A 23714-nucleotide genomic window follows, 5' to 3' on the forward strand; every position below is an offset into this window, starting at 1 on the left:
CTGCACCTTGTTTTCCTCTCCAGCCACCCACCATGGACCAGTCGTCGTCCACCAATGAGCCCAACGCTGCTGCGATTTACGATGCACGGAGACGTCGCGGCTCCGTGGGTACCACCCAGCTCTTCGATAACATTGTGTCTACTTCCAACTGTATGTCTTCCACGGTCGCATAAGGTGTCAAGGCGATGGATCGGGCTTGTGACTGACTTTGCGACAACAGTCAACCGGGACGAAGTGGATCGCCTGCGCAAGCGCTTCATGAAGCTGGATAAGGTCGGTCACCCAGCATGGATTCAGAAGAATTTCTGGCATATTAAACAGCCTATAGGATGCCTCCGGCACTATCGACCGTGATGAGTTCCTCTCCCTACCCCAAGTGTCGTCCAACCCGCTCGCCACGAGGTTCGTTGCTCCCCCGGACATCCATACCCACACCCCCACCCACGATCTACGATCTGCATTATATACGCCTGGTCCCTGACACATCTCTTTTATGATAGGATGATCGCCATCTTCGACGAAGATGGTGGCGGTGACGTCGACTTCCAGGAATTCGTGACCGGCCTGTCAGCATTCAGCTCCAAGGGCAACAAGCAAGAGAAACTGCGATTCGCATTCAAGGTGTACGACATTGACCGTGACGGCTACATTTCCAACGGCGAGCTGTTCATCGTGTTGAAGATGATGGTCGGCAATAACCTCAAGGATGTGCAACTGCAGCAGATCGTCGACAAGACAATCATGGAGGCTGATAAGGATCAGGATGGAAAGATTAGCTTCGAGGAGTTCACGGATATGGTGGAGAATACAGACGTGAGCCTCAGTATGACGCTGAGTATGTTTTGATCCGGTTTGTCTTTGTCTCATTGGAGCTCTTCGTGCTGACTATAGTCCAGATCAAATATGATTGCCTTTCTCACTGGTTGAGTGGCGACATATTCAATGGTGTTTCTTCTTTTCTTCTCGGTGCTCGGATTTCTCTTTCTTGGTCTCGACATGACATGACTCAATGATCAGCGACGTGTTTGTAGTTTATTTTCTCAGTCCCGATATGGGAAGGACATATTATGGAATCATCTTTTTCGTGACCTTTTCTCCGGCTTTATCTTCCAGCTGTTAGATTTTCCATTGTCAGCTCAGGCGCCCAGTGTCAATGATACAAATACTACCCTGGAAAGTATAGTACGCACGAAAAGCCAAAATATATTAACAAGAATAGTTGGCCGCTTATGCGGCCTTCGGGGGTTTTCTCAGATATTATGTTTAGATGTCTTTTCTCAGCCATCTTTTCACTCTTCTCGGTTTTATACAACATAGGTAAGTAGACGACAGAAAGAACGACGAGGTTTGGTGAAAACGACTTTGCCATGTATACCTGGGAAGTACAGTATCAGCCACCCCTTGCACTCTACATCTCAACCCAACAACTTAACAACTTTATTTCCACCCGGTCCCGACCTCATATCACCATGCTTCAACAACTCCCAAACCCAGCCATCAAAACAAAGCCTTGACGTTTCAGCCGCATGAGCAACCCCCTTCCCATTCGGACCAACCCTGATTCCACACCCGCAGACTAATCTCGGCAGACACCAGCCCCTCTCGAACCTCCCTTTCCTTCTAGACCGCAGTCTCGTGGACTGGATGACGCCTAACAAATTGGGTACGGGAGCAGCCACAATGACAATCCTTGTTGTCCAGCACATTGCGCGTGTCGGTGACGCATCTACATCTTATTGCCTTATCCTTTTGCAGTCCACGAACTATACTCCCCATTATACTGTGTTGTGTTGTTCTAGCGGTTCTCCCGACCCCCAGCTCCCGTTTGATCCCTGCTGCATACAACATATGTAGTCTGTGCATATGGCCACGCCGGTATGTATAAAAAGAAAAGAAAGCGTGAACGTCAAAAGGTATAAGAAGTATGTATACTTAGGTATGTGTACTTCACTTTCTGGGTTATGTATGTTGTCGTGCCTAGGCAGAATGTATATGCTCCAGTGCCTACATCTGTGATTACCGACTATGTACTGATGTACATATGTGTATCTTCAGCCCACACTGCTCCCTATACGCCATTCCTATCCACCGTCCCCTGTATCGGCGACGTTCGTGCTCCTGACTGGGCAACCGGACTGGATGAGCGTGGTGAGACGATAATTTCGGAATTCCGAGGCACTGGATTCGTTGGCTCTGCAGTCCGATATGGAAGTCGTACGAGGCGAGGCACTGGTGTTTCGAGAGAAAGGTGTTTATTTATTTTATTTTTCTTTTAATAGAAATTTTCTTATCTACGAGGGTAGAGGGAAGAAAGAGTGATGGAGAGAGAGAGAGAGAGGGGGGGGGGGGGGGGGGGGGGGGTCATACTTTCGGTTTGCATACACTCTCATCCGATGTAGGTATCAGTGTTTCAGCTGGGAGATTGCCTAACGATGGCCCTTGTATAAGTGGTCATGGGATTAGAGAAGATTTTAGTCCAAGTTTTGTTTTGGGATTCTAAGATTAGATATTAGTGCATGTTTCGTCTGATATGTTTGGAGAGATATCCAAACCTGAAACAGGGAGTGTCATGGCTCTAGGCACGGCTAGAAGGATATCGTTTCCACCATGAACAATAACAATGTATCATTCCCTTTTCGCCCCATTACAAATACTCAGGTCTAGTTCCAGCCTCGTGTTTTGTGTTACCGGTCTATCCAACGTGTCGGGCATCTGGTTGCGGGCGGCCGAGAAGCACGGTGATCTAGGAGTTCGATCAAGTACACGCGGGTTTCTCGATCTGTCCAATGACCTAATTTATTCCTTTTTCTTTCTGGAATTTGATTCATTTCACATGTCGTACATCCGCATATTGGATCCTGTTTCGGAACCTAATCTGGATTTAAAGTCTGAAACGCCAGTATTAAGTACCTTCATACATGTACGGAGGTTAAATGCTCATAGGTACGAAGGTTAATGTTACGGCGTAGATCGTTTCGGAGTGGATCAAAGGTATATACACTCTGTACTTTATAAGCCGGATCTTTTGAGGTCGCATCCGGAGTGATTGTCCTCATCTCAACCAGACTGTCGGATCTAGATTAGAGTGGAATCTGGAATATGGGGACAAAGGTCAATAGTCCATAGTTTATAGTTATGGATGAGTAAACAAATACCTTTGTCTTATAATAATTGCTTTTCTCCCCACCTGAGCAATCAGGAAAAGAAAACGTATGTAGCCGTGTAGATCCAATCGGGCAAGTCTCCACTATTTGAAATGATTTATATTGGACTACGGAGTATGTACTTTGTAGATTCAATAGAATAATCTGACACTATGTCCACTCTGCCCATTAATATTACATATTAACCTCACCTATGCATCTCCGCGAGAGTTCCAGCAGCTGCCCGGCTAATCTCCCCGGAATGTAAGTATCCCCCTTTTTTATTTTTACCTTGTTTACTTCTAGTTGATTGCCTTTAGACTTTTTCAACCTTTGCTTTTTATTTTCCTTTTCTCATAGAACTCTACGCAAGGGGAGAATATTTTGTCTCATGTCAACTCCTTCATTATCAGCCCCAGGCAACATGGACGGCGTTACACACTAGAAGAGACTAGAAAAAAAGAAAAGAAAAGAAAAAAAAACCCCCCACCTGACCTCGAGAGCTGAACTGAATAAAGAGAAAATCGAATAAAAAAAATCTCATAAATCCAAAATGACAAAAATCCCGAGGAGAACCATTGCACCGGGTTCCCGAATAGCGCTAGATGTTAGAGGCGTAGATCCTTCGCCGATCATGTTATGGCTTTAGGGCTTGATATTTGATATTTGATATTTGATATAATTTATATTACTCTACGGAAGAAGCCCTAGTTTATTCCCCCTTGATGATTCCCTTTTTCTTATACTCTTATACCCTTTTATACCCTTTTATACTAGACCATTCATGGACTGGATTGTTATATACTTGATCTATCTACCTTACTATTTTTTACTATTAGATCAGCTCTTTTCAGACCCATCTACTCTTATTAATATCTCTACCTGACCTTGCCCTGATTTTCTGCCTAATTACATTTAATTCCGGTTTCTCTTTCGTTTTCTAAATTTTTTGTTTTCAATTCTTGTGTTATTTTATTTTCTCTATTACTTAAATCTGTGTCGCGGCTGCGTCAGAGGACAAGATTTGAATGTCTACTTGAACCGCAAGGATCACCTCTCATCCTTTCTTTCCCTCTCTCTCTTCTCCTCCCACCAACAAGGGGAAAACTCCTATGGGAAACTAAAAATTTCCTGGAATCCTCAAAACCATCCAAGCTGGCATCCTACGCAAGCCCACCGCTGTCCCCCAAGCATTGGGCTGAGCTTGATCTGCACCGATCCTGTGATTGCCTCATGGATGGCGATCAACGTATGAAGCAGAATGAAAGGTCAATGTCTCGGTCTGGAAATGCCGCTCGCAGAGCACCGGGTCGTGCAACCGATTTTGACCCGGCCATACAACCACGTGGAGACCAAACGGGGATGTCGCAACCCCCGGAGCAAGCCCCGATGTCCTACGACTACGGATACACAGGCAGCTCCTTCCACGGCGGTTCCCTGCAGTCGAATGACTTACAGAACTATCAGCCTCAGGACTTCGTACGGACTCAACGGCCGCAACAAGCGTCTATTCAACATCACCGACGGCGTGCACATCAGGACCCGGCATTCTCACCCTATGAGTCTAGCATGTTGTATGGGTTCAGTCAGCAGGGTCCAACCCAAGGACACTTCGAGGTTGTGCCACAGTACCAGACACGGCAGTCTGCAGCCATTGATGTCCTGTCGAACCAATTTGTTCCACAGTATTTTCCACCAGAGGAATCTGCAGGGTCTGGGGTTGCAGGACTCTCTTATCTGAATGCGCAACTCCAGCCTTATAACCAACCGGGTCCCATGGCACGCCCGAACACCACCCAGTCCTTTTCTGCACCCATCTCGGATTTTACTGTCGGTTCCGGGTCCATGAACCGATTGGATCAGCCCCAAACAGAGTCCCAACAGTCGGATCAGCTCAGCCTGGAGGAGGCCATCGGACGATATCACCGCATCTTGCGCCGCACTTTTGATCAAACGCGAGCCGGAAGGTTGGTAGAGGCTGGAGGATCGCTACTCGAAATTTCCGAGTGGCTTGTGACCAATGCACGGGATCTTGGTAAGATGCAGCCTTTTTTTTTTTTTTTTTGATATGATTTCTTATCGTTGTGCTTTTTTTTTGTCCCGTCGGAGAAGACAGAGGAACATGTGTTCACAGTTTACTGAGGATCCTCGTCTGTAGCACACAAGTCGCACTCCCGACTGGACCCTTCTTTTCTTGTTCATTTTGTCCCTTTAATGTTTCCTCTGAGTATGCAGGCACGCGTCATGCAAGCATCATTTGATACCGTGATGGGTTTACAGGGAGAAATTAATACTGATATGATACATAGGCCTCCTCCATGACGACAGCATCCAGTACTCCGACCGTCTGAAACTCTGGAGCGAATTCAATCTATGTTGGCTAGCCATCTGTCAAAAGCAAAAAGATTTGATAATGGAAGTGATCGCGACAAGCCAACAACCTGCGCATACGAGTCTGATTCGACGAGACCGCATGGAGACTATGGGAAGGGACCTAATTCAGCTTTGCGATCAACTTGAACCACACGGGTTAGTGGATTATCAGATGGGCATATGGGAAGAAGAGATACTATCCGGTGAGTTTGCGCTATACTCCACACCTATATTACCTCCTACTCATACCAAATCCAGTCTTAGGCCAATGCCTTGATCTCATGGACAGTAGACCCGACCTTCATCACATCCCTGTCAGACCCGAAGCCACGGCAGTGCCACAACCATGAACCAAGTCCCAAAGAGGCAACAGAGAAACCGAAAAGCAGAAAACGACCAAAAAAACAAGCCCGAATACCTCAATCATCACATCAAATTGAGCCCACTCCCAAATAAGAAAGACACGAGTGATGTACGCATTGAGCCAAATTCACCCAAGCGCTGCCGCCACGGGCAGGCTATTGCCTACTAGCGTCACGCCAACCCACGAAGAGGAAACCTGTCACCTCTAGCCTCGTCAGGCTCGCATTTGAGAGTTCGACCTCCTTCCATCTTTGGTCTTCCCGTTCCCCCCTCAGTGGGGGCGATCATTCGGTCTTGGCCAGCGCTTGATCCTTCCACATGAATCATACCTATCGCCTATTTAAATCTTAGCGAGGTGACTTGGCGATGTCGCATTCTCGTTCACAGCCATCACAATCACATCACAATCCTCTTTACCATATCCTAATGAATTTGACGAGTTGTACATAGTCTTTTGTGGGCGGTTCTCTTTGACTTCTGTTATTTTCCTATCTCATTTATTTTTTTTGTATTGAATCGATCCGAACTGGCTTTGCATTGGGGCGTGGGCACGAAAAACGGCAAAGGGCATCTGGCGCAAAAATGGAATGGGACCTTTGTGTTCCCGTTTTGGAATTGGGCTTGGGATTTTGGGGTCGTTTCATTCTCTCTTTGGTCTAGTGAATAGTCTATGCTTGTTGCTTCGTGTGATATCAAAGATCCATATTGGGTCCCGGCGTTTTGAATCGCTATCTCGCTAGCATACCCCTCCAAGGATTGGTTTGATCTGTTGGATCTGAGGAGTTGATGGACTTGATATCAAATATCAACTATTTTCACTATTCAGGTTTATATTCGAGACTATGGCAAGCAAGAGTAGTGGGGTTGGTAGTGCTCAAGTTGTAAGTTGTAGAGCAATATTTGCCCTAATTGGTGTGTAATAGTCGGTTGTCATGTTCACCCTGCCCCAAGGCTGCTACCACATCGGTGCTGTCTTGGATTCAATTGAATATTCCGGACAACTTAACATGGCGTCTGACCTCAATTGACATCCGTTTTAGTATCCTTCCCATGCCATTTTTCAACATAGGAAGAATCGCCAAGAGCAACCTTAGAAACATAAGGAAATAAGATAAACTTCATTACTCACGATCCATACTTGTTATAATGTATTCAGTGAGATATTAGAACCATAGGCCTCGAAATGGATGTAAACACGCTGATCTAATCATTCAATTCAAATCAAATTCAGTGTAAACCTTGGAATTGATGCCCCATATGCATTGAGAGTACAGGATATAAAACAAGTCGCGAACTCGGGGTGCCGTGGTTGGTGGAATAATACAATATTGAAACAAAAAGGAAATAGAAAATGCTCGAGCGATCTCGCTGGCCACTTAACGCTTGACCCAGGTAGGCATCTTGCGGGCCTTGACGTGACCAGGCTTCTTTCTCTCGACGCGACGGGCGTCGACTGTGATAGCACCGGCTGTAAAGGAATTAATGTTAGCAACAGTCCCAGAAATGGAATGAGATATAAGAATGGAAGCAAGAACATACCCTTCCTCAGAATCGGCTTCAACCCAGGTTCATGCAACAGCAAAGCTCGGCCAAGAGCCAACGTAATCGCCTCAGCCTGACCAGTAACACCACCACCCCGCACTGTAATCCAAGCGTTATACTTATCCAAACGCTGTGTACACCTCAGCGCCCAAAGCGCACTCTCACGATCATGAACCCGCTTAAACGCCTCCACCAAACTCTTCCCGTTAACCAGCACCTCACCCTCGCCCTCAACAAGCTGCACAACAGCCGAAGACTCCTTCCTCTTTCCCTTGCCGCGAGCGCGACCATTCTCATCCACTGTCCGGGGAACATTCTCCACCGCGTACGGGTTACCCGGACGCAAGAATGCGGCGAGGGTATCGCGCACCTCGACGGGCACCATATCGGGCTGGATGCGGTTCAACCGCTGCAGGATCTTGACGAGGGACTTGTATTTCTTCATAGGCACGGGCTCGCCGACGAAATCACGGAACTGGGCGAGCTTGAACCACGCCATGCGTGGTGCCTCGCTGGTAGCCACTGTAGGGAGCGAGGCATGCTTGGCCTGCAGAGCTTCCAGCTGCAGGACGTGGTCGATGAACCGCGGGCTGCCGGAGAAGTAGGAAGGGGAGGAGGGGATGATGCGAGCGGGCTTTTGGGAGAAGGCGCCGAAGTTGATTTCTGGGGCTGCGGCAGCGGGGACGGATTCGGCTTCCGTTGCGTAGGTCCGCGTGCGGAGGGTGTTGAGAGTTGTTCGGGAGGCTTGGGATGAGGGTTTTGTGAGGGTTGAGGTTAGGCGCAGTGATTGCATCGCCTGTGCGAGGCTGGTGGGTTTGTGCCACGCCATGGCTGGTGGAATTGGCGGGGAATTCGGGGCTGAAACTCGGCTCTGAGGTCCTAGATGGAGGCCGTTGATGGTCTCCGAGTGTCATGTTTTTTGTCAGGTCATGTGATCACCAGCAAGATCAGTTTCTCCGAACGCCGAGGTCGTCCCGCCAGCACAAAATTCTTGCGTGCCCCTCTCCTTTCTCCTCTTTCTTTCTTTTTTTCTTCATCTTCCAAACTTCACATACAAGATGGCTTTCGGAAAGCTTTACGGTCTGCCTGTATGTCCCTATCCATCTCTGTTGCATTGGTTCTCTGTCTAACATTCTCTAGGACAACGGTCGCACCATCTCCATCCTGGTCGCTGCTAAGCACAACGACCTGGACTTGGAGCTGGTTAACACCCAGGCCAACTCTACTGCTGAGTTCAACAGCAGCGCTGAGTACCTCAAGATCAACCCCACTGGCAAGATCCCCGCCTTCGAGGGTGCCAATGGCTTCACTCTCTCCGAGGCCATTGCCATTGCCGTTTATGGTATGTGAAGACTTCGTCCCCCCCTATTCAATATATTTCGCCACCCCACTCGGTCCATATTTCGCCTCAATTTTTTATGATGAGATACCATTAGTTATCCCTGTCAGAAATGTAACTGTTGAGAAAAAACAACTCTGAAAAAATTTTGGCTACCCCGCTCTGCGGGAAAATTTGGACTCGACTTTCCCCTTTTGATATGGACATGTGGTGCCATTGGCAACTCATTGTTCCACCGTTGGACTCGACTGAGTTTCAAAGCAACTTGACTAACACGTCCTGTTCATAGTCACCTCCCAGAACGAGAAGACCACCCTCCTTGGCAAGACCAAGCAGGATTACGCTTCCATCCTCCGCTGGATGTCCTTCGTCAACGCCGAGGTCCTCCCCAAGTTCGGTGCCTGGTACCGTCCTTTGATGGGTCTCGATGCTTACAACAAGAAGACCACCGATGAGGCCGCCAAGTCTGCCCTCAAGATCGTCGGTGCCTTTGAGACTCACCTCACTGCCAACACCTACCTGGTTGGTGAGCGCATCACCCTGGCCGATATCTTCGCTGCCTCCCTCCTCACCCGTGCTTTCGCCACTGTCCTTGACAAAACCTGGCGCGAGGCCAACCCCGCCACCACCCGGTGGTACAACACCATCATCAACCAGGACTCCTTCAAGGCTGTCGTCCCCACCCCCAAGTTCGCTGAGGAGGTGATCAAGTACGTCGCCCCCAAGAAGGAGCCCAAGCCCAAGGCCGCTGCTCCCGCCGCTGCCGCTGCCCCCGCTGCTGAGGCCCCCGCCGAGGCCCCCAAGGCCAAGCACCCCCTTGAGGCTCTTGGCAAGCCCACTCTCATCCTTGATGACTGGAAGCGCAAGTTCTCCAACGAGGATGTCCGCACCGTTGCCATGCCCTGGTTCTGGGAGCACTTCAAGGCCGATGAGTACTCTCTCTGGAAGGTCAACTACAAGTACAACAACGAGCTCAAGCTCACCTTCATGGCCAACAACTTGATCGGTGGCTTCCAGACCCGTCTTGAGGCTTCCCGCAAGTACCTCTTCGGTGCTCAGTCCGTCTACGGCGAGAACTACAACTGTGTCGTCTACGGTGCCTTCATGACCCGCGGCCAGGAGTGGGAGCCCGCTTTCACTGTCGGCCCCGACTTCGAGGGTTACGAGTTCACCAAGCTCGACCCCTCCAACGAGGCTGACCGCAAGCTCGTCGAGGACATGTGGGCCCAGGATGTCCCCGTCACCGTCAACGGCGAGGTCAAGGAGTGGACCGATGGCCACGTCTTCAAATAAGCGTGTTCACCCCGATCCACCCACCCCATCTCCTATAAAATTTCATCCCCCAATACCCCAATGGACGTGCTGTGCTTGAAGACACCCTACCCCTCACGTCCATTCTCTTCTTTCCTCTGCCTGAAATTCTTTGGGATTATCCAAATATCTTGACCTATGGTCTTATGTGTTGATGTTGAATCACGGTTATGAATACGTTGCGACGTGGAATGATGATCGACTGAGCTGGCTTGGGTTTGCTACTATGACAATCCCAGTCGGCCAGGTCGCTGCTAGTTTAGTTCTAGCAATGAAAGAACAGAGACAGTTCTCTGATTTCTTGAGTGCATGCTTCCTGTGCCTTGTAAATTGTCACGTAACACTTAGTAAAAAGAGGTCTTGGGGTGATTCACTTGTGAGTTGTGCGATTTTAGCCAGGATACATCACTCCCAGTCCGCCAATACCGCCTTCCTAAAACGCATAGTATCCATGAATATAACAGTCCTGGAATAGCACGCGAAGCTGCTTCTCGACACACCAAGCTTACCCAGGATTACTACATGTAGATATAGGTATTGGTGTCCCTGGTAGCCATTTATATAAACTGCTATCTGCAATCCCCATCCAACAATGGCGGAGAACAATAGGCAAGTCGAGTGCATATACAATGGCTCCTGTCTTCCTATATCCCTACATGGGATGTCTAGCGTGTAAATTGCTAGGGCCCTTAGTCGTCTTAGCAATGTCTCGTATTAGGGTTCATATACGGCATATCTAGGAGACTTCCAAAGGGTAGGAGAGAATGTTTATCAGAGTATCTTTCAGTCCTTACTACTGGTGATCGTAACAAAGCCTACCCAATCGCTGGTTTACAGGATATCTATACGACGTAAAACCCTGTCAAGTTTGCACTTGCCATATCTCAGTTGCCATGGATGAAGCTCAAGGAAGACCGAGTATGTTCTGTGTCGTTTCCTTGACCCTTTTCTTCCTTCGGACTTTCCTCAAGTACCTCGAAAATGGCGTCTCTAAAAACTGAAGGCTCTACAGGCCCAGATCTTTCTCTTCCTGGCCCTGTCTCTCGTACCACTTCCTCGTCTTCTATCATGGCCAATCTTCCAGATGGATACGTTGTCCACCACTTTTCCTGTTTCGAGTTGCTGCGCGCTCCCTCCCGACTGGCCAACCCTCACCATTGAGACAGGCCTTTCTGAATCTTTATCTCGCCTCAGACAGGAAGCACTATGGTGGCTATCTAACTCTTCTGGCATGGTCCGAATCGTCTTGTTCATATCTATCTCCAAACAAAGAGATAGAGTCTTCGTGGAGAAATGGCAACTGGCGCCACCAAACAGCCCGCGCCCCTTCACAAGGGCATACATACTTTGGGGAAGAGATTCGCTAAACTTATCAATACCCCAGGATATTGCTTTGCTTGTTCATATCCAAAAAAAAAAAAAGTAAAGTCTATAGACTTTACGTAGTATAGCTTAGGGCTCAAAGCTCAATTAGTAAGGGGTCGTGTAGAGGTCATAGCTCCAAGGATAGCATCAATGCCCTAAGATGTCGGCCAACTTGTTAGTCTCCAATGGCAATTAGACCTGGGCCTCAGATCGCACAAAATTTGTAAATCCGTTCAGCTGCTAGTTGACTTGAATGTACACACTTCATACAACATCCACCCTTTGTTCGAGTTTCGTCTTTTTGGTTGTTTTCTCTTTATAGTGGATTCAGAGTCTCGATGAGGGATATGGGGACTGGTCAGGTGGCCAAAGCCAAGGTGAGAAATGATGAGAGCCATGTTGTACTCAACTTGAAACAGAAAGATATTAGGTATGTTGTCGTCTACCAGCCTGGTGTGCACAATTCCGGAGGGTAATTGTTGCTGTGACTTTTATGTGAACGGCTCATGTTGATGTCAATGTATTGACAAGTATAGTTGGCCATTTATGCGGCCGCGTCATGTTTTTTCAAGGGTCTTTTCTGTGGTCTTCTCAGATATCCTGTTTATATGCCTTGCAGATATTTTCTCTCCCTTCTCGGTTTTATAGATAGCAGAAAGACTTTTCCCTGAACAACCGGGTATATATATCTCGAGTGGCAGACATAGGAACAAAACGGCCATGTACCGTATTACGATGTATAGTAACCTGCTATTTACATTTAATCTTCCCTACTAGTCTACTTTGATCTACATAAACAAACGAGACTGGTATGGCGGGGCAATGCCTTGACGTAGTTACATGTAGTATTCCGAGACAACTCATAGACCATCAATTCAAAACCTCTAAAAAGAGGCAACAATACACAGTGCGGGATATCTATGAAACAAGCCAAGGACAAAACAAAAAGATCCCAAACGCTCAGAATCCACGCATCAACCACGACAACTAAGCCATATCAAGGCTTGCGAATCCCAAGCCCCTCCTCAAGACGATCAAGCAACCAATTCCCCGACCCAGCCGATGAAGCCGGCGACGGAGATCGGTCATGCTTAGCACTCGACTCCGTCATAACATCCGGCGGAACATACTCGGCCACATCCAGTTCCATACCAACAGTTATATCCGCGTCTGGGGGGAGATACTCGGGCGATAATCCGCCTGTTACGGTGTTTGCGGCATTGGTGGCGTGAGCTGCAGCAGAGGCGGATTCGAAGGCCGTCCCGGGACCGGAGGCATATCCAGAGCCTGAAATAGAAGCAGATGTAGAGGCAGGGACATCTCCAGAAGCATGCTCATCACTAGACCCGGGATGACAAATACTCCTTTTTCGGAGGTTGTATCTTGGCTCTACCGGATCAGCATTCTCAGACGCAGAAGGAGGCTTGGGGCGATTAGCTTCCATCTGAGCCTTTCTGTTGGCGGCCTTTTGTTTGCGACGAAGCGATTTCTGACTTTTGGCGCTTCGAGAGCCATCCCCGGCACCGTCTATGCTGGGCTCGATACCGGCGATGACTTGATTGCTCGTTGCATTGTTGTAGCTCGGCGTGGGCATGTCATGGGTCTTGGCTTCGGGGACGATATTTGCGGCGCGAGTTTCTTCTTTCTGGGCTGCTTTCTTTGCTCTTTTGCGCGCTTTGCGGGACAATTTGATTTCGGCTTTTTGTTCCTCCGTTTTCTGGGGTTTTGGGTTTGGGTTTGTGGTGGTTGCAGTACTGGTGACTGCGGGAGTTGTAGTTTCAGTGTTCGCGGCTGTGGTTGTATTATTGGCAGCTTCCGCTTTTGCTCTAGCCTTGGCCTTCTTATTTTGCTTGACCTTGGGCTTAGCATTTGTAGGAGCAGGGGCAACCCCCACATCATTGAACGTCATGGGAGCGCCATTAGAGTTGGCATTCGGCTGCTTTGGGAGGAGACTCATCCCGCCATCCTCGTTATCGACAGAATCCTCATGGAGCCCAATATCCAAGTCGAGAATACTGCCCTCACCCTTGTCTACGCGTTCATTCCAGACGCGGAGGACCTTGCTCACGTCGTCGTGGTGGGCGAGAAAATCGAGGCGGTTGAGGACCTTAATGAAGAGCTTCGTCTCATCGATATTGGGATCGTTGTTGAACTCCGGAATCTCCAGAATATTGAATGGTTCGCTGGAAGCCTTGAGCTTGCTATCATCGATGAGGATGGTGTTCGTCTGGTCCCAGCGGTGGCCCGCGGGGAGCTTTGCAGCCTCAGCCTCGCGCTGCTTTTGCTTGCGGTTCTTGTGTGGCGGTTCGGCGCCTGGTAATGAGACAGGGGGGTCTCTTAGATGCTCGTTGCCTGGGAATGCGCCTTGGATATTTGGTTCCGCCCAAACTTTATGCAGTTCCTTGTAGACCTGGAGCTTTTTGTTGTATTGGCCAGCGGTGAGGCCGAACTTGTCGCGTCCCCAGAGGGCAACGAGAGCATCCTGCATGGGATCTGGGAATAGCTGCTCGCAGACTGCGTTTACAGTCGGGGGTTGGGAGCTGGACCAGATCATGACTTTGTAGTTTTCGATTAGCGTGGCTAGGAAGTGATCTAGACCGGTGCGTCTGGCAAATTTGGGTGGGAATTTGCGTAGCTTGCGGTAGATGAGGGTGCCGTTGAGATCGAGAATGACGAGGAGTGGTCGCTTTTCTGTCTTCTCTGGCTTTAGTGATGCTTGATTCATGTATTGCAGTGTTGGAAGCGGAACTTTGACTGGCGGTGTCGGCGATCGTTGTCTTTGGGCATCAGGAGTAAACCGCTGTTTTGCACCACCGGCCATCGTGCTCATGGGTCGGGTGTTTTGGAAGGGTAGTGGGGTATTCATATCGAAAGGGAGGAGAGGAAATGGGGGTGGAAATGTGATCCCGCTATCAAAGCCTGGATGCATCCAGGGCATATTCTGTGTCATTTGGAAGAAAGCTTGATCCATTTCCATTGGGGTTTGTGGTAATGTATTAAAGGCGCCAAATTGTTGGCCTTGTCCCGAAGCCATCTGCGGTTGGCTGTATTGTTGCGTGGCAGGAGCGTGTCCTCGAGATTGATAGGCCTGTGGCGTTTGATTTGCTTGAGGGATCTGATACCCAAAGTTCGAGTTATTATTCGGCGCAGGAGTGTACTGCGATGTTGGAGGATTGCTTTGTACAGGATAGTCCCCATATCCCACATTCCGATGTGTATCCCGAGAGGGCGCATTGCGGTCCCAAGAGCCGTGTGAGGGAGTCGGCCGGTTGCCCCCCCGTCCATTCTGTGTTGGTGCAGGTTTCATGTTCACTGCATAGTAGGCTGAATCGGCATACTGGGGTATCGAACTCGACTGGTATTCAAAGTCCGCGGCGTTAGACGCACGCTTCGTTCTTTTGTTTGCGCGAGACAGCTTGAAGGACGTAGGACGCGATGAGAGAAAAGTAGAGAATCTCAGTCGGGGTTTCAAAGCGCCAGAGTTTGACAATACGAGAAGCTGTTTAAAACAAATCAGAATAAATCAAGCAATTGGCGAACATGCTATCCACGTAGCGAATGGTGGAGGCAATACCTGATTGGCTGCTCTGGGAAGAGGCTGAGAGTGATGCAATGAGAAATTTGCGGATGAAAAACGAGGGAAGTCTCGACGCAGAAAATGCAGGGACATCTATAAAACAAATACAAATTGGCTAAGAGCGTTCCAGGTTCGCAACCCCGGGGGGCATCGCGAAAAATATCTAATCAGTTCTTATCTCTCTGACCGCTCTGGGCGGCAATATTTTTCTTTTTGACAGTTCTTCTTCCTCCGCGGGGTCTACCAACTACAGCAACAAAATGGCTATTACCGATATGCTCAATCGCCGAGTCCGAGCTCGGCCAGATGACGATGAGGTCTACTCAGAGGCATCAGGTTCCGACGAGGGCTCACAAGCTGGCTCTGATGCCGAATCCAACGGTTCCATCCAATCAGTAAGCCAACCCATACATTTACTCTAGAATCACACCTAACAAACAATCCAGCAGCCCGTTGGCTCCTACTCCGAAGATGCAGGCACAGCCTCCGAGTCCGAAGCCAGCAACTCAGAAAAAGAAGAAGAATCCGAATCCGACCACGACGACGGCGACGACTTCAAAGCCTCACTAGCAGACATTTCCTTCGGCGCACTCGCCAAAGCGCAAGCCTCAATGCGCGAAAAGAGCCGCAACAAGCGCACCCCGAAAGACGAAACACCCTCAACCGTCGATGAAATCCGCACAAAGCTGCGCGAAGCACGCGAACAAAAGCTCGAAGCCGCCGCCAAATCCAAATCCAAAGAAAAGAAAAGCAGATCATCCAAACACGCGCCCATGGAACAATCGTCTAAACGTGCCGTGACGCGCAAGCGCACAGCAGTCGAACTCCCGCCCGCGCCGCGGTCCCGGGATCCGCGCTTCGATGCGGCTGTCATGGGCCACAGCGGAGTCGGGAAGCACCCGCATGGCGGGAAAGCGTATGCATTCCTGGATGAGTACCGGGCGTCTGAGCTGAATGATTTGAAGGAGCAAATGAGGAAGACGAAGAATCTTCAGCAGAAGGAGAAGCTTAAGGGGGAGATTCGACGGGCGCAGGATAAGCTGCGGTCTGCGCAGAATAAGAAGCGTGAGGCGGAGGTGCAGGCTGAGCATAAGAAGCGTGAGAAGCAGTTGATCCGGGAGGGTAAGAAGGCCAACCCGTACTATCTTAAGAACTCTGAGTTGCAGAAGCAGGTTCTCGAGCGGAAGTACGAGGAGATGGGATCACGGGAGCGTGCGAAGGCTCTTGAGAGGAGACGCAAGAAGATGACTTCTAAGGAGCGAAAGGAGATGCCTTGGGAGAGGAGGGGGGCTGAGGGTGGTGGTGAGGATGGGGGTATGCCTAATGGTGGGAAGAGGAGGAGATTGGAGTAGACCTTTTTTTGTACTGGATTATGGCGTTGACCTGGGAATGAAGAGCACATAGTATTATGCATATGAATATTGAATATCTACATGTCCACGGGTATATTGTATAGTGAGGTGTGATGCATTAGGATTACCAGTGTCGGAGCTGAGGGCCAATATGGTAATAGCAAAAGGTAAAGAGAAGAAAATAAGGCATTCGAAACAGGCCGGTAAGAGGCAGAGAACTCATTACCATAATGCTTTATCTCCCAAAAACAAGTTCAAAAGGTATAGTACGAAGCAGGGAACCACCAACGCCCAAAGCAAACTTGATGCAGAAAGGAACCCGAACACAAAATTTTACAGGGTGTCAACGTGCCCTGTCAATACTGTCGTAACATAGATAACATAATATTGATGCAAGCATCATTGTGGGAAGGAAGGGTTTCGCGACTCGATCGTCCAGGATGAGTCAGGGAATATGGACATTCGCATTTGCCCAGGCATTGAATTTGGGGTTGGACTTGCCAAAGGAACCAAATAATTGCCTGGGACTTGCAGCATCAAAGGTCTTTGCATTCCAAGGCAGCAAACTCCTCAGATGTGTGCTATGAATGATGGAATCGGGGATGATCTGTTGGGTAGGGCATTTGATAGCAAGTAGGTTCAAGCAAATTCCATCATTACTTGGAACTCGCGAGGTACAGCCAACCCTAGGCCTCCGTAAGAGGCACTGCTTCCGAGACTAACAGAGCGATGTCGTATCACGAGTGAAACAGATCCCAAGCCCGTGCACAGAGACCCAGGAATTCATCCTTCTTTCTCCGCTGCGTCTCGGGCGAGTCTCTTCCTGCGCCGAAAGGTCCAGGGAACGAAGCATGTGGACCGGGTATGGAAGCTGGGTTGGGTCGGTGTTGGGAGTCGGGCCCATGACCCAGCGGCGGACTTCCGTTGTCGTGTTCATACTCGCTCCGAGGGCGACGACGTGCCGTAACATCGGACGGGGCGAACATACCAAAGGAGGCAGGAGGCGGACCGTGGGGCGCTTGGGGTTCTGGGGCAAGAGGCGCGGTCTTGGGGCCGGCGTGAAGTATTTGTGGGGATGGCGGGGTGGGAGGTTGATGACCTCCATAGTGGACAATGCGAGGCAGAAGTTCCTCCCGTCCCCCGGACATCTCTTGCACGGCTTCTTCGGCTGAGTGATATTCGCGCGGTCGATTGGGGGTTTGGGACACGCTACCCGGCAGACCAGGGGAGGGCATTGGGGCCAAGTTGTTGGATTGCGAGGAGTTGCTCGATGCGTTCAAGTGGATATTAGCGAGGCCAGAATCGCGGTCGCGACCCAACGCATCGGAACCGAAAACATCAGAAAGGGGAGGAAGACGATTGTTTGTTTGGGTTGCCGGTAGCTGATGCATGTGGGAGGTCGAGCCCAAGGTCGGACTCTGGTTGACAACATGGCGAGTCAATGGTTGTGGCTGGTACCTGCCCGTGAAAGTCTGGTGTAGCGGAGCAGATTGGATGACTCGCTCGTTTGCGAACTGGGAGGCGGATGGAGGGACGATGGACAGGCCGGCCGGTCGGCGCTTTGCGGTCTTGGGCATACCCATCAAATTCGACTCGGAAGGCTTAATCCCATCCGGACCATCATCCTTGGCGGATCTCTGCATGCGCTGTTCAATGATCGACCGCTGCTGATCCCGCACGGAGAGGCTGCGCTGCAGCTGCTCTCGCATGATCGGATCGTGAGTTTGGAAGCCAGGTGATAGGCACGCGAGGCCTACATGTTGCATCGAGGCTGTCAAAGGTCCCCCGGGAGCGCGAACCGACAAACCACTGGAGGATGGAAGACTAGTCGAAAGGTCCAATTTCCGAGGCCGGGGCCGACTCTGTATGCGTGGGGAGGATCCCGGTTCCTTCTTTACGGTAATCTGTGGGCCTCCGCTGCCTTGAGATCTGATGATTATGTTAGTCTGTGGAGCTCCGATTCTCAGAATCTCTCAACTTACGGAGACGCTGGACCTCTCTTCTCGGCGGGGGAACCGGGTACCGTGGATCCATTCTGGGGACTTTTGGACATCCGGGGCGGAGAGAAATTGGACGGGATGTTATTCGGAGGAGCCAAAGCCGGGAGATTTCTCGGGCTGGGGTTGCGAGTAGGGTGTGGTGATGACAAGGGGGCCGGTGCGGATGCAACTGCAGTGGACATAGTGAACACAACGATTCGAGTTCCAGGTATCACGCAAATGATCAAGCTGTGTATTGACTTGATAAATCTCCTTCACAGGATGCAAGGGCATCCGGCGGGCAAGGTCCGGAAAGCGGATCGAAACGTGGGATCGGCCTCTCGGTTGATATGTCCAAGTCGGAGAGTACCAAATCTCCAAAAGATAGAAAGGGCGGTTAAGCGTCAGGCGGCAGTGTGACAGTCCAGAGTAACAAGCGAGAGAAATGGACGAGAAAATGCAAAGGAGGGGGGGGGGGAGTCTGGGCCCTTAGAAAAAAAAAATATTAAAGGGAAGAAGAGATCGCCCAAGCTATCCAGGGGGAAGTTTAAAAAAAAAGGTGTACCGAGTGAAGATGTACACAGTACGTTGATCGTCTCAAGTACAAGGAGGGGAGAGAGCATTAGCGGTGACCCCAGTTAAGTACCAGATACCCAGCGGAGCCATCTGAGACATGTGTTTTTGGGAGTTCCAGGTCCACCGTTCATTTTATTGTTTTTCACTTATTACCTGTACTAGTATTTACTAGAGATATATGTAGAAGTATGCAGTATATACTGTATATAATTCTCCGTCTCTAATAGTTCACATGTCACCTACTTCTACTGTAGTTATTTACTTGATCATCAATAATTCGCAGGAATATATGTGGACCCCCTTCTCTAACATTAGTATAACAGTAACAAAATAATATTACCCCAAAGTTATCGAATCACATCCAAACACAGACTCGGCACACAAAGAAAAAAAAAACTAAGTCACATCACCTCCATCCTCTCGTACAGCGTTATATGTCAAACATGGCGCAGCGGGCGCTTATATCAAAAGGGGCCACTAGTGGCGTCCATAAAATAGTCCATCGGGGCACCAACCAACACCTGTCCCATGCCATAACACTGAAACTGAAACTGAAACTGAAACTGATTGAGAATATTTCCCCCCTTGATTCAGTGCTTTTCACGGCTTGCTCTATTTCGAAAAAGAACATTTGAATCATTATGGAGAATGGAGTAAGTTACTCGGTACACTAACATCCAATAGATCCTATGTAATCTACCACTGAAATTAGAGATGGCCCACTTGGCTTTTTTCCTGTTGGCTTTGAGCATGTAAATGCACAGACCATGGGTGCGTGCCTTAGACTCGCATATCACATCTGTGCTTAGGTATTGCCGACGCCTACTGCCCAGCCCTGGAGGTGGGCATCAAGGATGACAAATAGCTTGCATTTCCCCCACCTGGCCCCAGGCAGAACAGCCTTAGAGGCCCGGGGGGCATAGGGATTAAAGTATAACGATATTACCTTTGTTTCATGATTTATCTTACTGTTTAGGGCTGTGACTATTCAGAATTTTAATCTATCTGAGATGCCCTTATAACAACTACTTTGTATACTAGTAATTATCAAACTTATACCAGTTACTCCGTCTATGGATACAGGCGAGTGCAGAGTAGATCATTTCTACTACCGCAGTGGGAGGTATATAATCTTACATGAGCAGAGGCTTTATATGTGGGAAATTGTACTTGCATCACATTCCCAACATTATTATGTGCATATGTAGTGAATTGGTACATAGGCAATGGTTGCAGCCATAGGCTATAGTGATCCATACCTAGTCTGAAGGACTTTCTTAACACTCAAGGATACACATACAACACCGTTATACAGATCCTATACTCATAAGCTCTCTAGAAATAATCCTTACACCCTTTACCTTCACAGAAGACAATATCTCAATTTTATAGATGACAAAAACAGCAGGCGGTGAGACCCGACTATCGATAACCCACCTTTTTTTCTTCGTGATAATCTTCGACTTGGAGATCCAGATCGCGCAAATTTGTTACGCTGAAACTCCAATCGAGCTTCCAAACCAAACGCCAGCAAAGACATTAACCAACTGTCTTGCAAATCCCGGAACAGCCAACCACTACCCACCCACCCCAACTCCCACATCCACGCAAACAGCCTTCGACGTAGTGTCGAACTTGTCAGATCACCTACCTCACACCCCTCACCAAATCCAACACAATGCCTGAGTCTGTCCACTCCCAAGACCAGGACCAGTCCATGGTCGATGCAGAGCAGCCCGCCGAGCTGCCCCAGTCCAACGACCCCATCCTCGAAGAGAGACAGATTGTCGTGGTATGTATTAGATCTGCCCAGGATCCGAATTGTTCTCTAGATATGCCTAGAAAGCATCAAGCTAATACTATATTTTCAGCTCCCCGGTGCCACCGAAACCGCCGCTTCTTTCCAGTTCGAAGGCGAAGGCCATACCATGGGCAATGCGCTGCGGTACGCAATTATGAAGAAGTGAGTATATATGCCTATGATTGCGAGGATAGATTCAGTTCTCGCACTGGACTCTTTCCCGCAAGCTTTGGAATCAAATCCTCGAATTCATCTGGAGAACATCGTCACTAACTTGAATAGCCCCGCCGTTGAGTTCTGCGGTTACACCATCCCCCACCCCTCGGATCCTAAGATGAACGTCCGCATCCAGACTACCGGTATGTCCTGCTATCCTGTTACTTTCTTGTCTATCGGACTGTGGGAATATGTACTAACTGCCTGACTTCAGATTCCACTACTGCTCTCGAGGCTCTGGAGAAGGGCTTCAATGATCTGATGGACCTGTGCGATGTCGTAACGGAGAAGTTCACTGCTTCGCGTGATCAATTCAATGCGGAGAGTGGTAACCGTATGGAGGCATGAGGTTGTTGATTTGCATATGTATTATTTAATTGGCGTTTCGGGTAGAGGGAAAAGTACATTTTCTATCTCGGGCATGAGAAGTGCTTTTGGTTTCTTTGGTATATATATTTATAAGAAATACTGAAGATAGAGTTATTCGTGTGATGCACGCTACGAGACCGATATTGCCAAGTTCGTGCTGTCTAGGCCCAGCATCTCAAGTCTGCAGCTAGGCGTATACAGAAACTAAATAGAAATGAAATAAGATAATGGAATGGCTTGTTCAGACAATATATACACATCATGTCTATCGATGGCGCAGTTCCTTTAACTGCCACATCGCGGACCAGAAACGAGATGAAGAAGATAGGAAATGAGAGAGAAAGAAGCAGAAAGAGGGTTTTAATTGCGGCCCTCGAGGAAACCAGAGACGAAGTTGCGGGGTAGGCGCGCGCCAGGATCTTCTTCTGGGCGGAAGTACTTCATAACGTGAGAAAGCTGCTTCCAGTAGTTAAGGGTTTCCTGCATTGGAATGATGTCAGTATTTGATACTGGAATTGCGGGCTGCGATAATGATCAAAGAAAGACAAAGGACAAGCAACTTTTGCTGCTCATAATTGTCTCTTTGAAAGAATTCGTATGGCGAACAGGCATAGACGTATTATATATCCCGGGATAGAAAGGTGGACCTGGACTAACCTGGAACTCGGCGTGGCTCTGGTACAAAAGCACATCCACGACGTTCAATTGGCTGACGTATCGGTGCTTCTCGAACTCCTGGCGGATTTTGGTGCGGATGGCGGACACGGGCATGCCCAGGGAGTACATGGTCTGGATCTCCGGGGACTGTATTCGGTGATATCATGTTAGTTGAGTCCATTGCGGGGTCAAAATGTGGCCTTTTGAGCCATAGAAAAACAGCCACTAATCAATCTGCTCCTGCGATATCCACCTGGAACAGAGGAAAGGAGCGTAACAAGGGAGAAGGTGTATCGGCCTGGGATCTCGGGGTAGACTGACCGCGCGGAGCCATTCACGGTACGACTTCAGGACTCGGTATTTCGCATCGCCCCAGTTGACAGCTAGAAGACAAACAGATATATTAGCACCTTTTCGCGGGTGGGATAGACTCCATTGACGATCCCGCCAGGTGGACGGCGGAACGCATCGGGCGTGGAAGGGACGTACAGGAGCGCGTGCGCTGCGCCAGGTAGGTAGGGTTGATAGTCATATTGGAAGAGATTTAAGAGCCCACTCAATCCAGTGCAGTTCAATCACTGGGTGCAGAGAGACGGAGGGGAATTGAACGTGGGTTCCTGAGCTATGAGGGTGGAGGTTTCGATCTGAGGTTGGTGGTGGAATGAACCAGGCTCACCGCCTGCCTTTTCAAAAAAAATCTTTGCGAATTTGGGGATTATGGGACCGTCTGCGCGACGTTTCTCTGCTCTTGTTTTTTTCCCGTCGAATATTTTTTGATATCTCTGATTTTGTCGCAGAGGTATTGGATTATTTTTGGGTTGTTGAAATAATTACAACTCATTTCTCGCCAACCTATTAATCTTTGCCTTCCTTCCACTCTCAGTCCGCCTCGCCTCAACTCAATCAACCATTCAATTCTTCAAACACTGCGAAATGGCTCCTAGCAAAGGTCCTAACGTTGGAGGTGCAAAGGGTGCCGCAAAGGGAGGTGCAAAGGGCGGCAAGTCTTCCAGCCTCTCGTCTGCTTCGCGTGTCAGCAAATCGAAGGATGGTCCCAAGCGTCCCCCGGCCAAGGAACAGAAGACCAAGCCCCGCACTGTCCAAGAAAGCTTGAAGAAAAAGAAGAAGAGAGTGTACACCGAGAAGGAGCTGGATCTACCCGAGTTGAACCAAATTACACCCGTCGGAGTCATCAAGCCCAAGGGCAAGAAGAAGGGCAAGACTTTTGTCGATGATGCGGTACGTTTGCCTCTTATGCTCTGTTTTATTGGTTATACTCTATGAAAGTCTAATACTAATATATCACCTACAGGAGGGCATGATGACAATTCTCGCCATGGTCAACGCTGAAAAGGAAGGCCAGATCGAGTCCAAGATGATGAAGGCACGTCAATTAGAAGAGATCCGCGAGGCAAAGAGAGCCGAGGCCGAGGCTCGCATGAAGGAGAGGAAGAACAAGTTCGACGACGTCAAGGATTCCATCCGGCAAAAGAAGAAGGGCGGTCGTGGCGACAAGGCCACGGAGGCGACGAGTATCAAGGATAGTATCTCAAAGCCCGGGCGATCAAAGAAGAAGACCGTTGCATTTGCTTGAAAAAAAAAAGTCTGAAGAATTGTGTCTATACTTTGATTATGTACTTAGATGTCGGGGTTCGGCGTTTTCACCTATTTATCAATCTATGTCTATCGGAACAGAAACATCATTTTGCAAAAACACCGTCCATGCTGTGGTTCCCCCATTGTAAACCATG

General features: G+C 49.1%; 12 protein-coding genes across 12 annotated transcripts; 7 read left to right on the forward strand and 5 right to left on the reverse strand.

Moving 5' to 3' along the window:
* Nucleotides 1-32: 32 nt before the first annotated feature.
* cnaB (calcineurin regulatory subunit B) lies at nucleotides 33-907 on the forward strand (the record flags this gene model as incomplete). The annotated part of the gene is made up of 5 exons (XM_057229394.1): nucleotides 33-150; nucleotides 221-273; nucleotides 329-402; nucleotides 501-835; nucleotides 897-907. 5 exons carry the CDS (start codon nucleotides 33-35, stop codon nucleotides 905-907), a joined length of 591 nt encoding a protein of 196 aa, XP_057084484.1.
* A 3469-nt stretch (nucleotides 908-4376) lies between these two features.
* On the forward strand, nucleotides 4377-5866 carry N7447_005133 (uncharacterized protein; the record flags this gene model as incomplete). The annotated part of the gene is made up of 3 exons (XM_057229395.1): nucleotides 4377-5178; nucleotides 5453-5719; nucleotides 5775-5866. 3 exons carry the CDS (start codon nucleotides 4377-4379, stop codon nucleotides 5864-5866), a joined length of 1161 nt encoding a protein of 386 aa, XP_057084485.1.
* A 1389-nt stretch (nucleotides 5867-7255) lies between these two features.
* N7447_005134 (mitochondrial 37S ribosomal protein uS9m) lies at nucleotides 7256-8250 on the reverse strand (the record flags this gene model as incomplete). The annotated part of the gene is made up of 2 exons (XM_057229396.1): nucleotides 7256-7347; nucleotides 7419-8250. 2 exons carry the CDS (start codon nucleotides 8248-8250, stop codon nucleotides 7256-7258), a joined length of 924 nt encoding a protein of 307 aa, XP_057084486.1.
* Nucleotides 8251-8479: 229 nt separating this feature from the next.
* Nucleotides 8480-10053, forward strand: N7447_005135 (putative translation elongation factor eEF-1 subunit gamma; the record flags this gene model as incomplete). The annotated part of the gene is made up of 3 exons (XM_057229397.1): nucleotides 8480-8509; nucleotides 8562-8763; nucleotides 9050-10053. The coding sequence occupies 3 exons, from the start codon at nucleotides 8480-8482 to the stop codon at nucleotides 10051-10053; spliced, it is 1236 nt and encodes a 411-aa protein (XP_057084487.1).
* A 999-nt stretch (nucleotides 10054-11052) lies between these two features.
* On the forward strand, nucleotides 11053-11232 carry N7447_005136 (uncharacterized protein; the record flags this gene model as incomplete). The annotated part of the gene is made up of 1 exon (XM_057229398.1): nucleotides 11053-11232. One exon carries the CDS (start codon nucleotides 11053-11055, stop codon nucleotides 11230-11232), a length of 180 nt encoding a protein of 59 aa, XP_057084488.1.
* A 1201-nt stretch (nucleotides 11233-12433) lies between these two features.
* N7447_005137 (NIF domain protein) lies at nucleotides 12434-14743 on the reverse strand (the record flags this gene model as incomplete). Its single annotated transcript, XM_057229399.1, has 1 exon — nucleotides 12434-14743. The coding sequence occupies one exon, from the start codon at nucleotides 14741-14743 to the stop codon at nucleotides 12434-12436; it is 2310 nt and encodes a 769-aa protein (XP_057084489.1).
* A 530-nt stretch (nucleotides 14744-15273) lies between these two features.
* Nucleotides 15274-16365, forward strand: rrp36 (putative pre-rRNA processing protein; the record flags this gene model as incomplete). Its single annotated transcript, XM_057229400.1, has 2 exons — nucleotides 15274-15408; nucleotides 15460-16365. 2 exons carry the CDS (start codon nucleotides 15274-15276, stop codon nucleotides 16363-16365), a joined length of 1041 nt encoding a protein of 346 aa, XP_057084490.1.
* A 737-nt stretch (nucleotides 16366-17102) lies between these two features.
* Nucleotides 17103-18547, reverse strand: N7447_005139 (uncharacterized protein; the record flags this gene model as incomplete). Its single annotated transcript, XM_057229401.1, has 2 exons — nucleotides 17103-18294; nucleotides 18348-18547. The coding sequence occupies 2 exons, from the start codon at nucleotides 18545-18547 to the stop codon at nucleotides 17103-17105; spliced, it is 1392 nt and encodes a 463-aa protein (XP_057084491.1).
* A 2051-nt stretch (nucleotides 18548-20598) lies between these two features.
* On the forward strand, nucleotides 20599-21331 carry N7447_005140 (DNA-directed RNA polymerase core subunit RPC19; the record flags this gene model as incomplete). The annotated part of the gene is made up of 4 exons (XM_057229402.1): nucleotides 20599-20712; nucleotides 20792-20883; nucleotides 21004-21080; nucleotides 21152-21331. The coding sequence occupies 4 exons, from the start codon at nucleotides 20599-20601 to the stop codon at nucleotides 21283-21285; spliced, it is 417 nt and encodes a 138-aa protein (XP_057084492.1). The 3' UTR covers nucleotides 21286-21331.
* A 184-nt stretch (nucleotides 21332-21515) lies between these two features.
* On the reverse strand, nucleotides 21516-22531 carry N7447_005141 (NADH dehydrogenase [ubiquinone] 1 alpha subcomplex subunit 6). The gene is made up of 4 exons (XM_057229403.1): nucleotides 22453-22531; nucleotides 22285-22346; nucleotides 21964-22110; nucleotides 21516-21786 (listed from the first exon to the last, which is right to left on the reverse strand). Exons 1-4 carry the CDS (start codon nucleotides 22493-22495, stop codon nucleotides 21667-21669), a joined length of 372 nt encoding a protein of 123 aa, XP_057084493.1. The 5' UTR covers nucleotides 22496-22531; the 3' UTR covers nucleotides 21516-21666.
* Nucleotides 22532-22538: 7 nt separating this feature from the next.
* On the reverse strand, nucleotides 22539-22804 carry N7447_005142 (uncharacterized protein; the record flags this gene model as incomplete). Its single annotated transcript, XM_057229404.1, has 2 exons — nucleotides 22539-22646; nucleotides 22688-22804. The coding sequence occupies 2 exons, from the start codon at nucleotides 22802-22804 to the stop codon at nucleotides 22539-22541; spliced, it is 225 nt and encodes a 74-aa protein (XP_057084494.1).
* A 92-nt stretch (nucleotides 22805-22896) lies between these two features.
* On the forward strand, nucleotides 22897-23557 carry loc1 (the record flags this gene model as incomplete). The annotated part of the gene is made up of 2 exons (XM_057229405.1): nucleotides 22897-23202; nucleotides 23276-23557. The coding sequence occupies 2 exons, from the start codon at nucleotides 22897-22899 to the stop codon at nucleotides 23555-23557; spliced, it is 588 nt and encodes a 195-aa protein (XP_057084495.1).
* Nucleotides 23558-23714: the final 157 nt, after the last annotated feature.

This window comes from Penicillium robsamsonii, assembly GCF_028829455.1.
Source record: "Penicillium robsamsonii strain IBT 29466 chromosome Unknown utg000003l_segment0_segment0, whole genome shotgun sequence".
NCBI lineage: Eukaryota > Fungi > Ascomycota > Eurotiomycetes > Eurotiales > Aspergillaceae > Penicillium > Penicillium robsamsonii.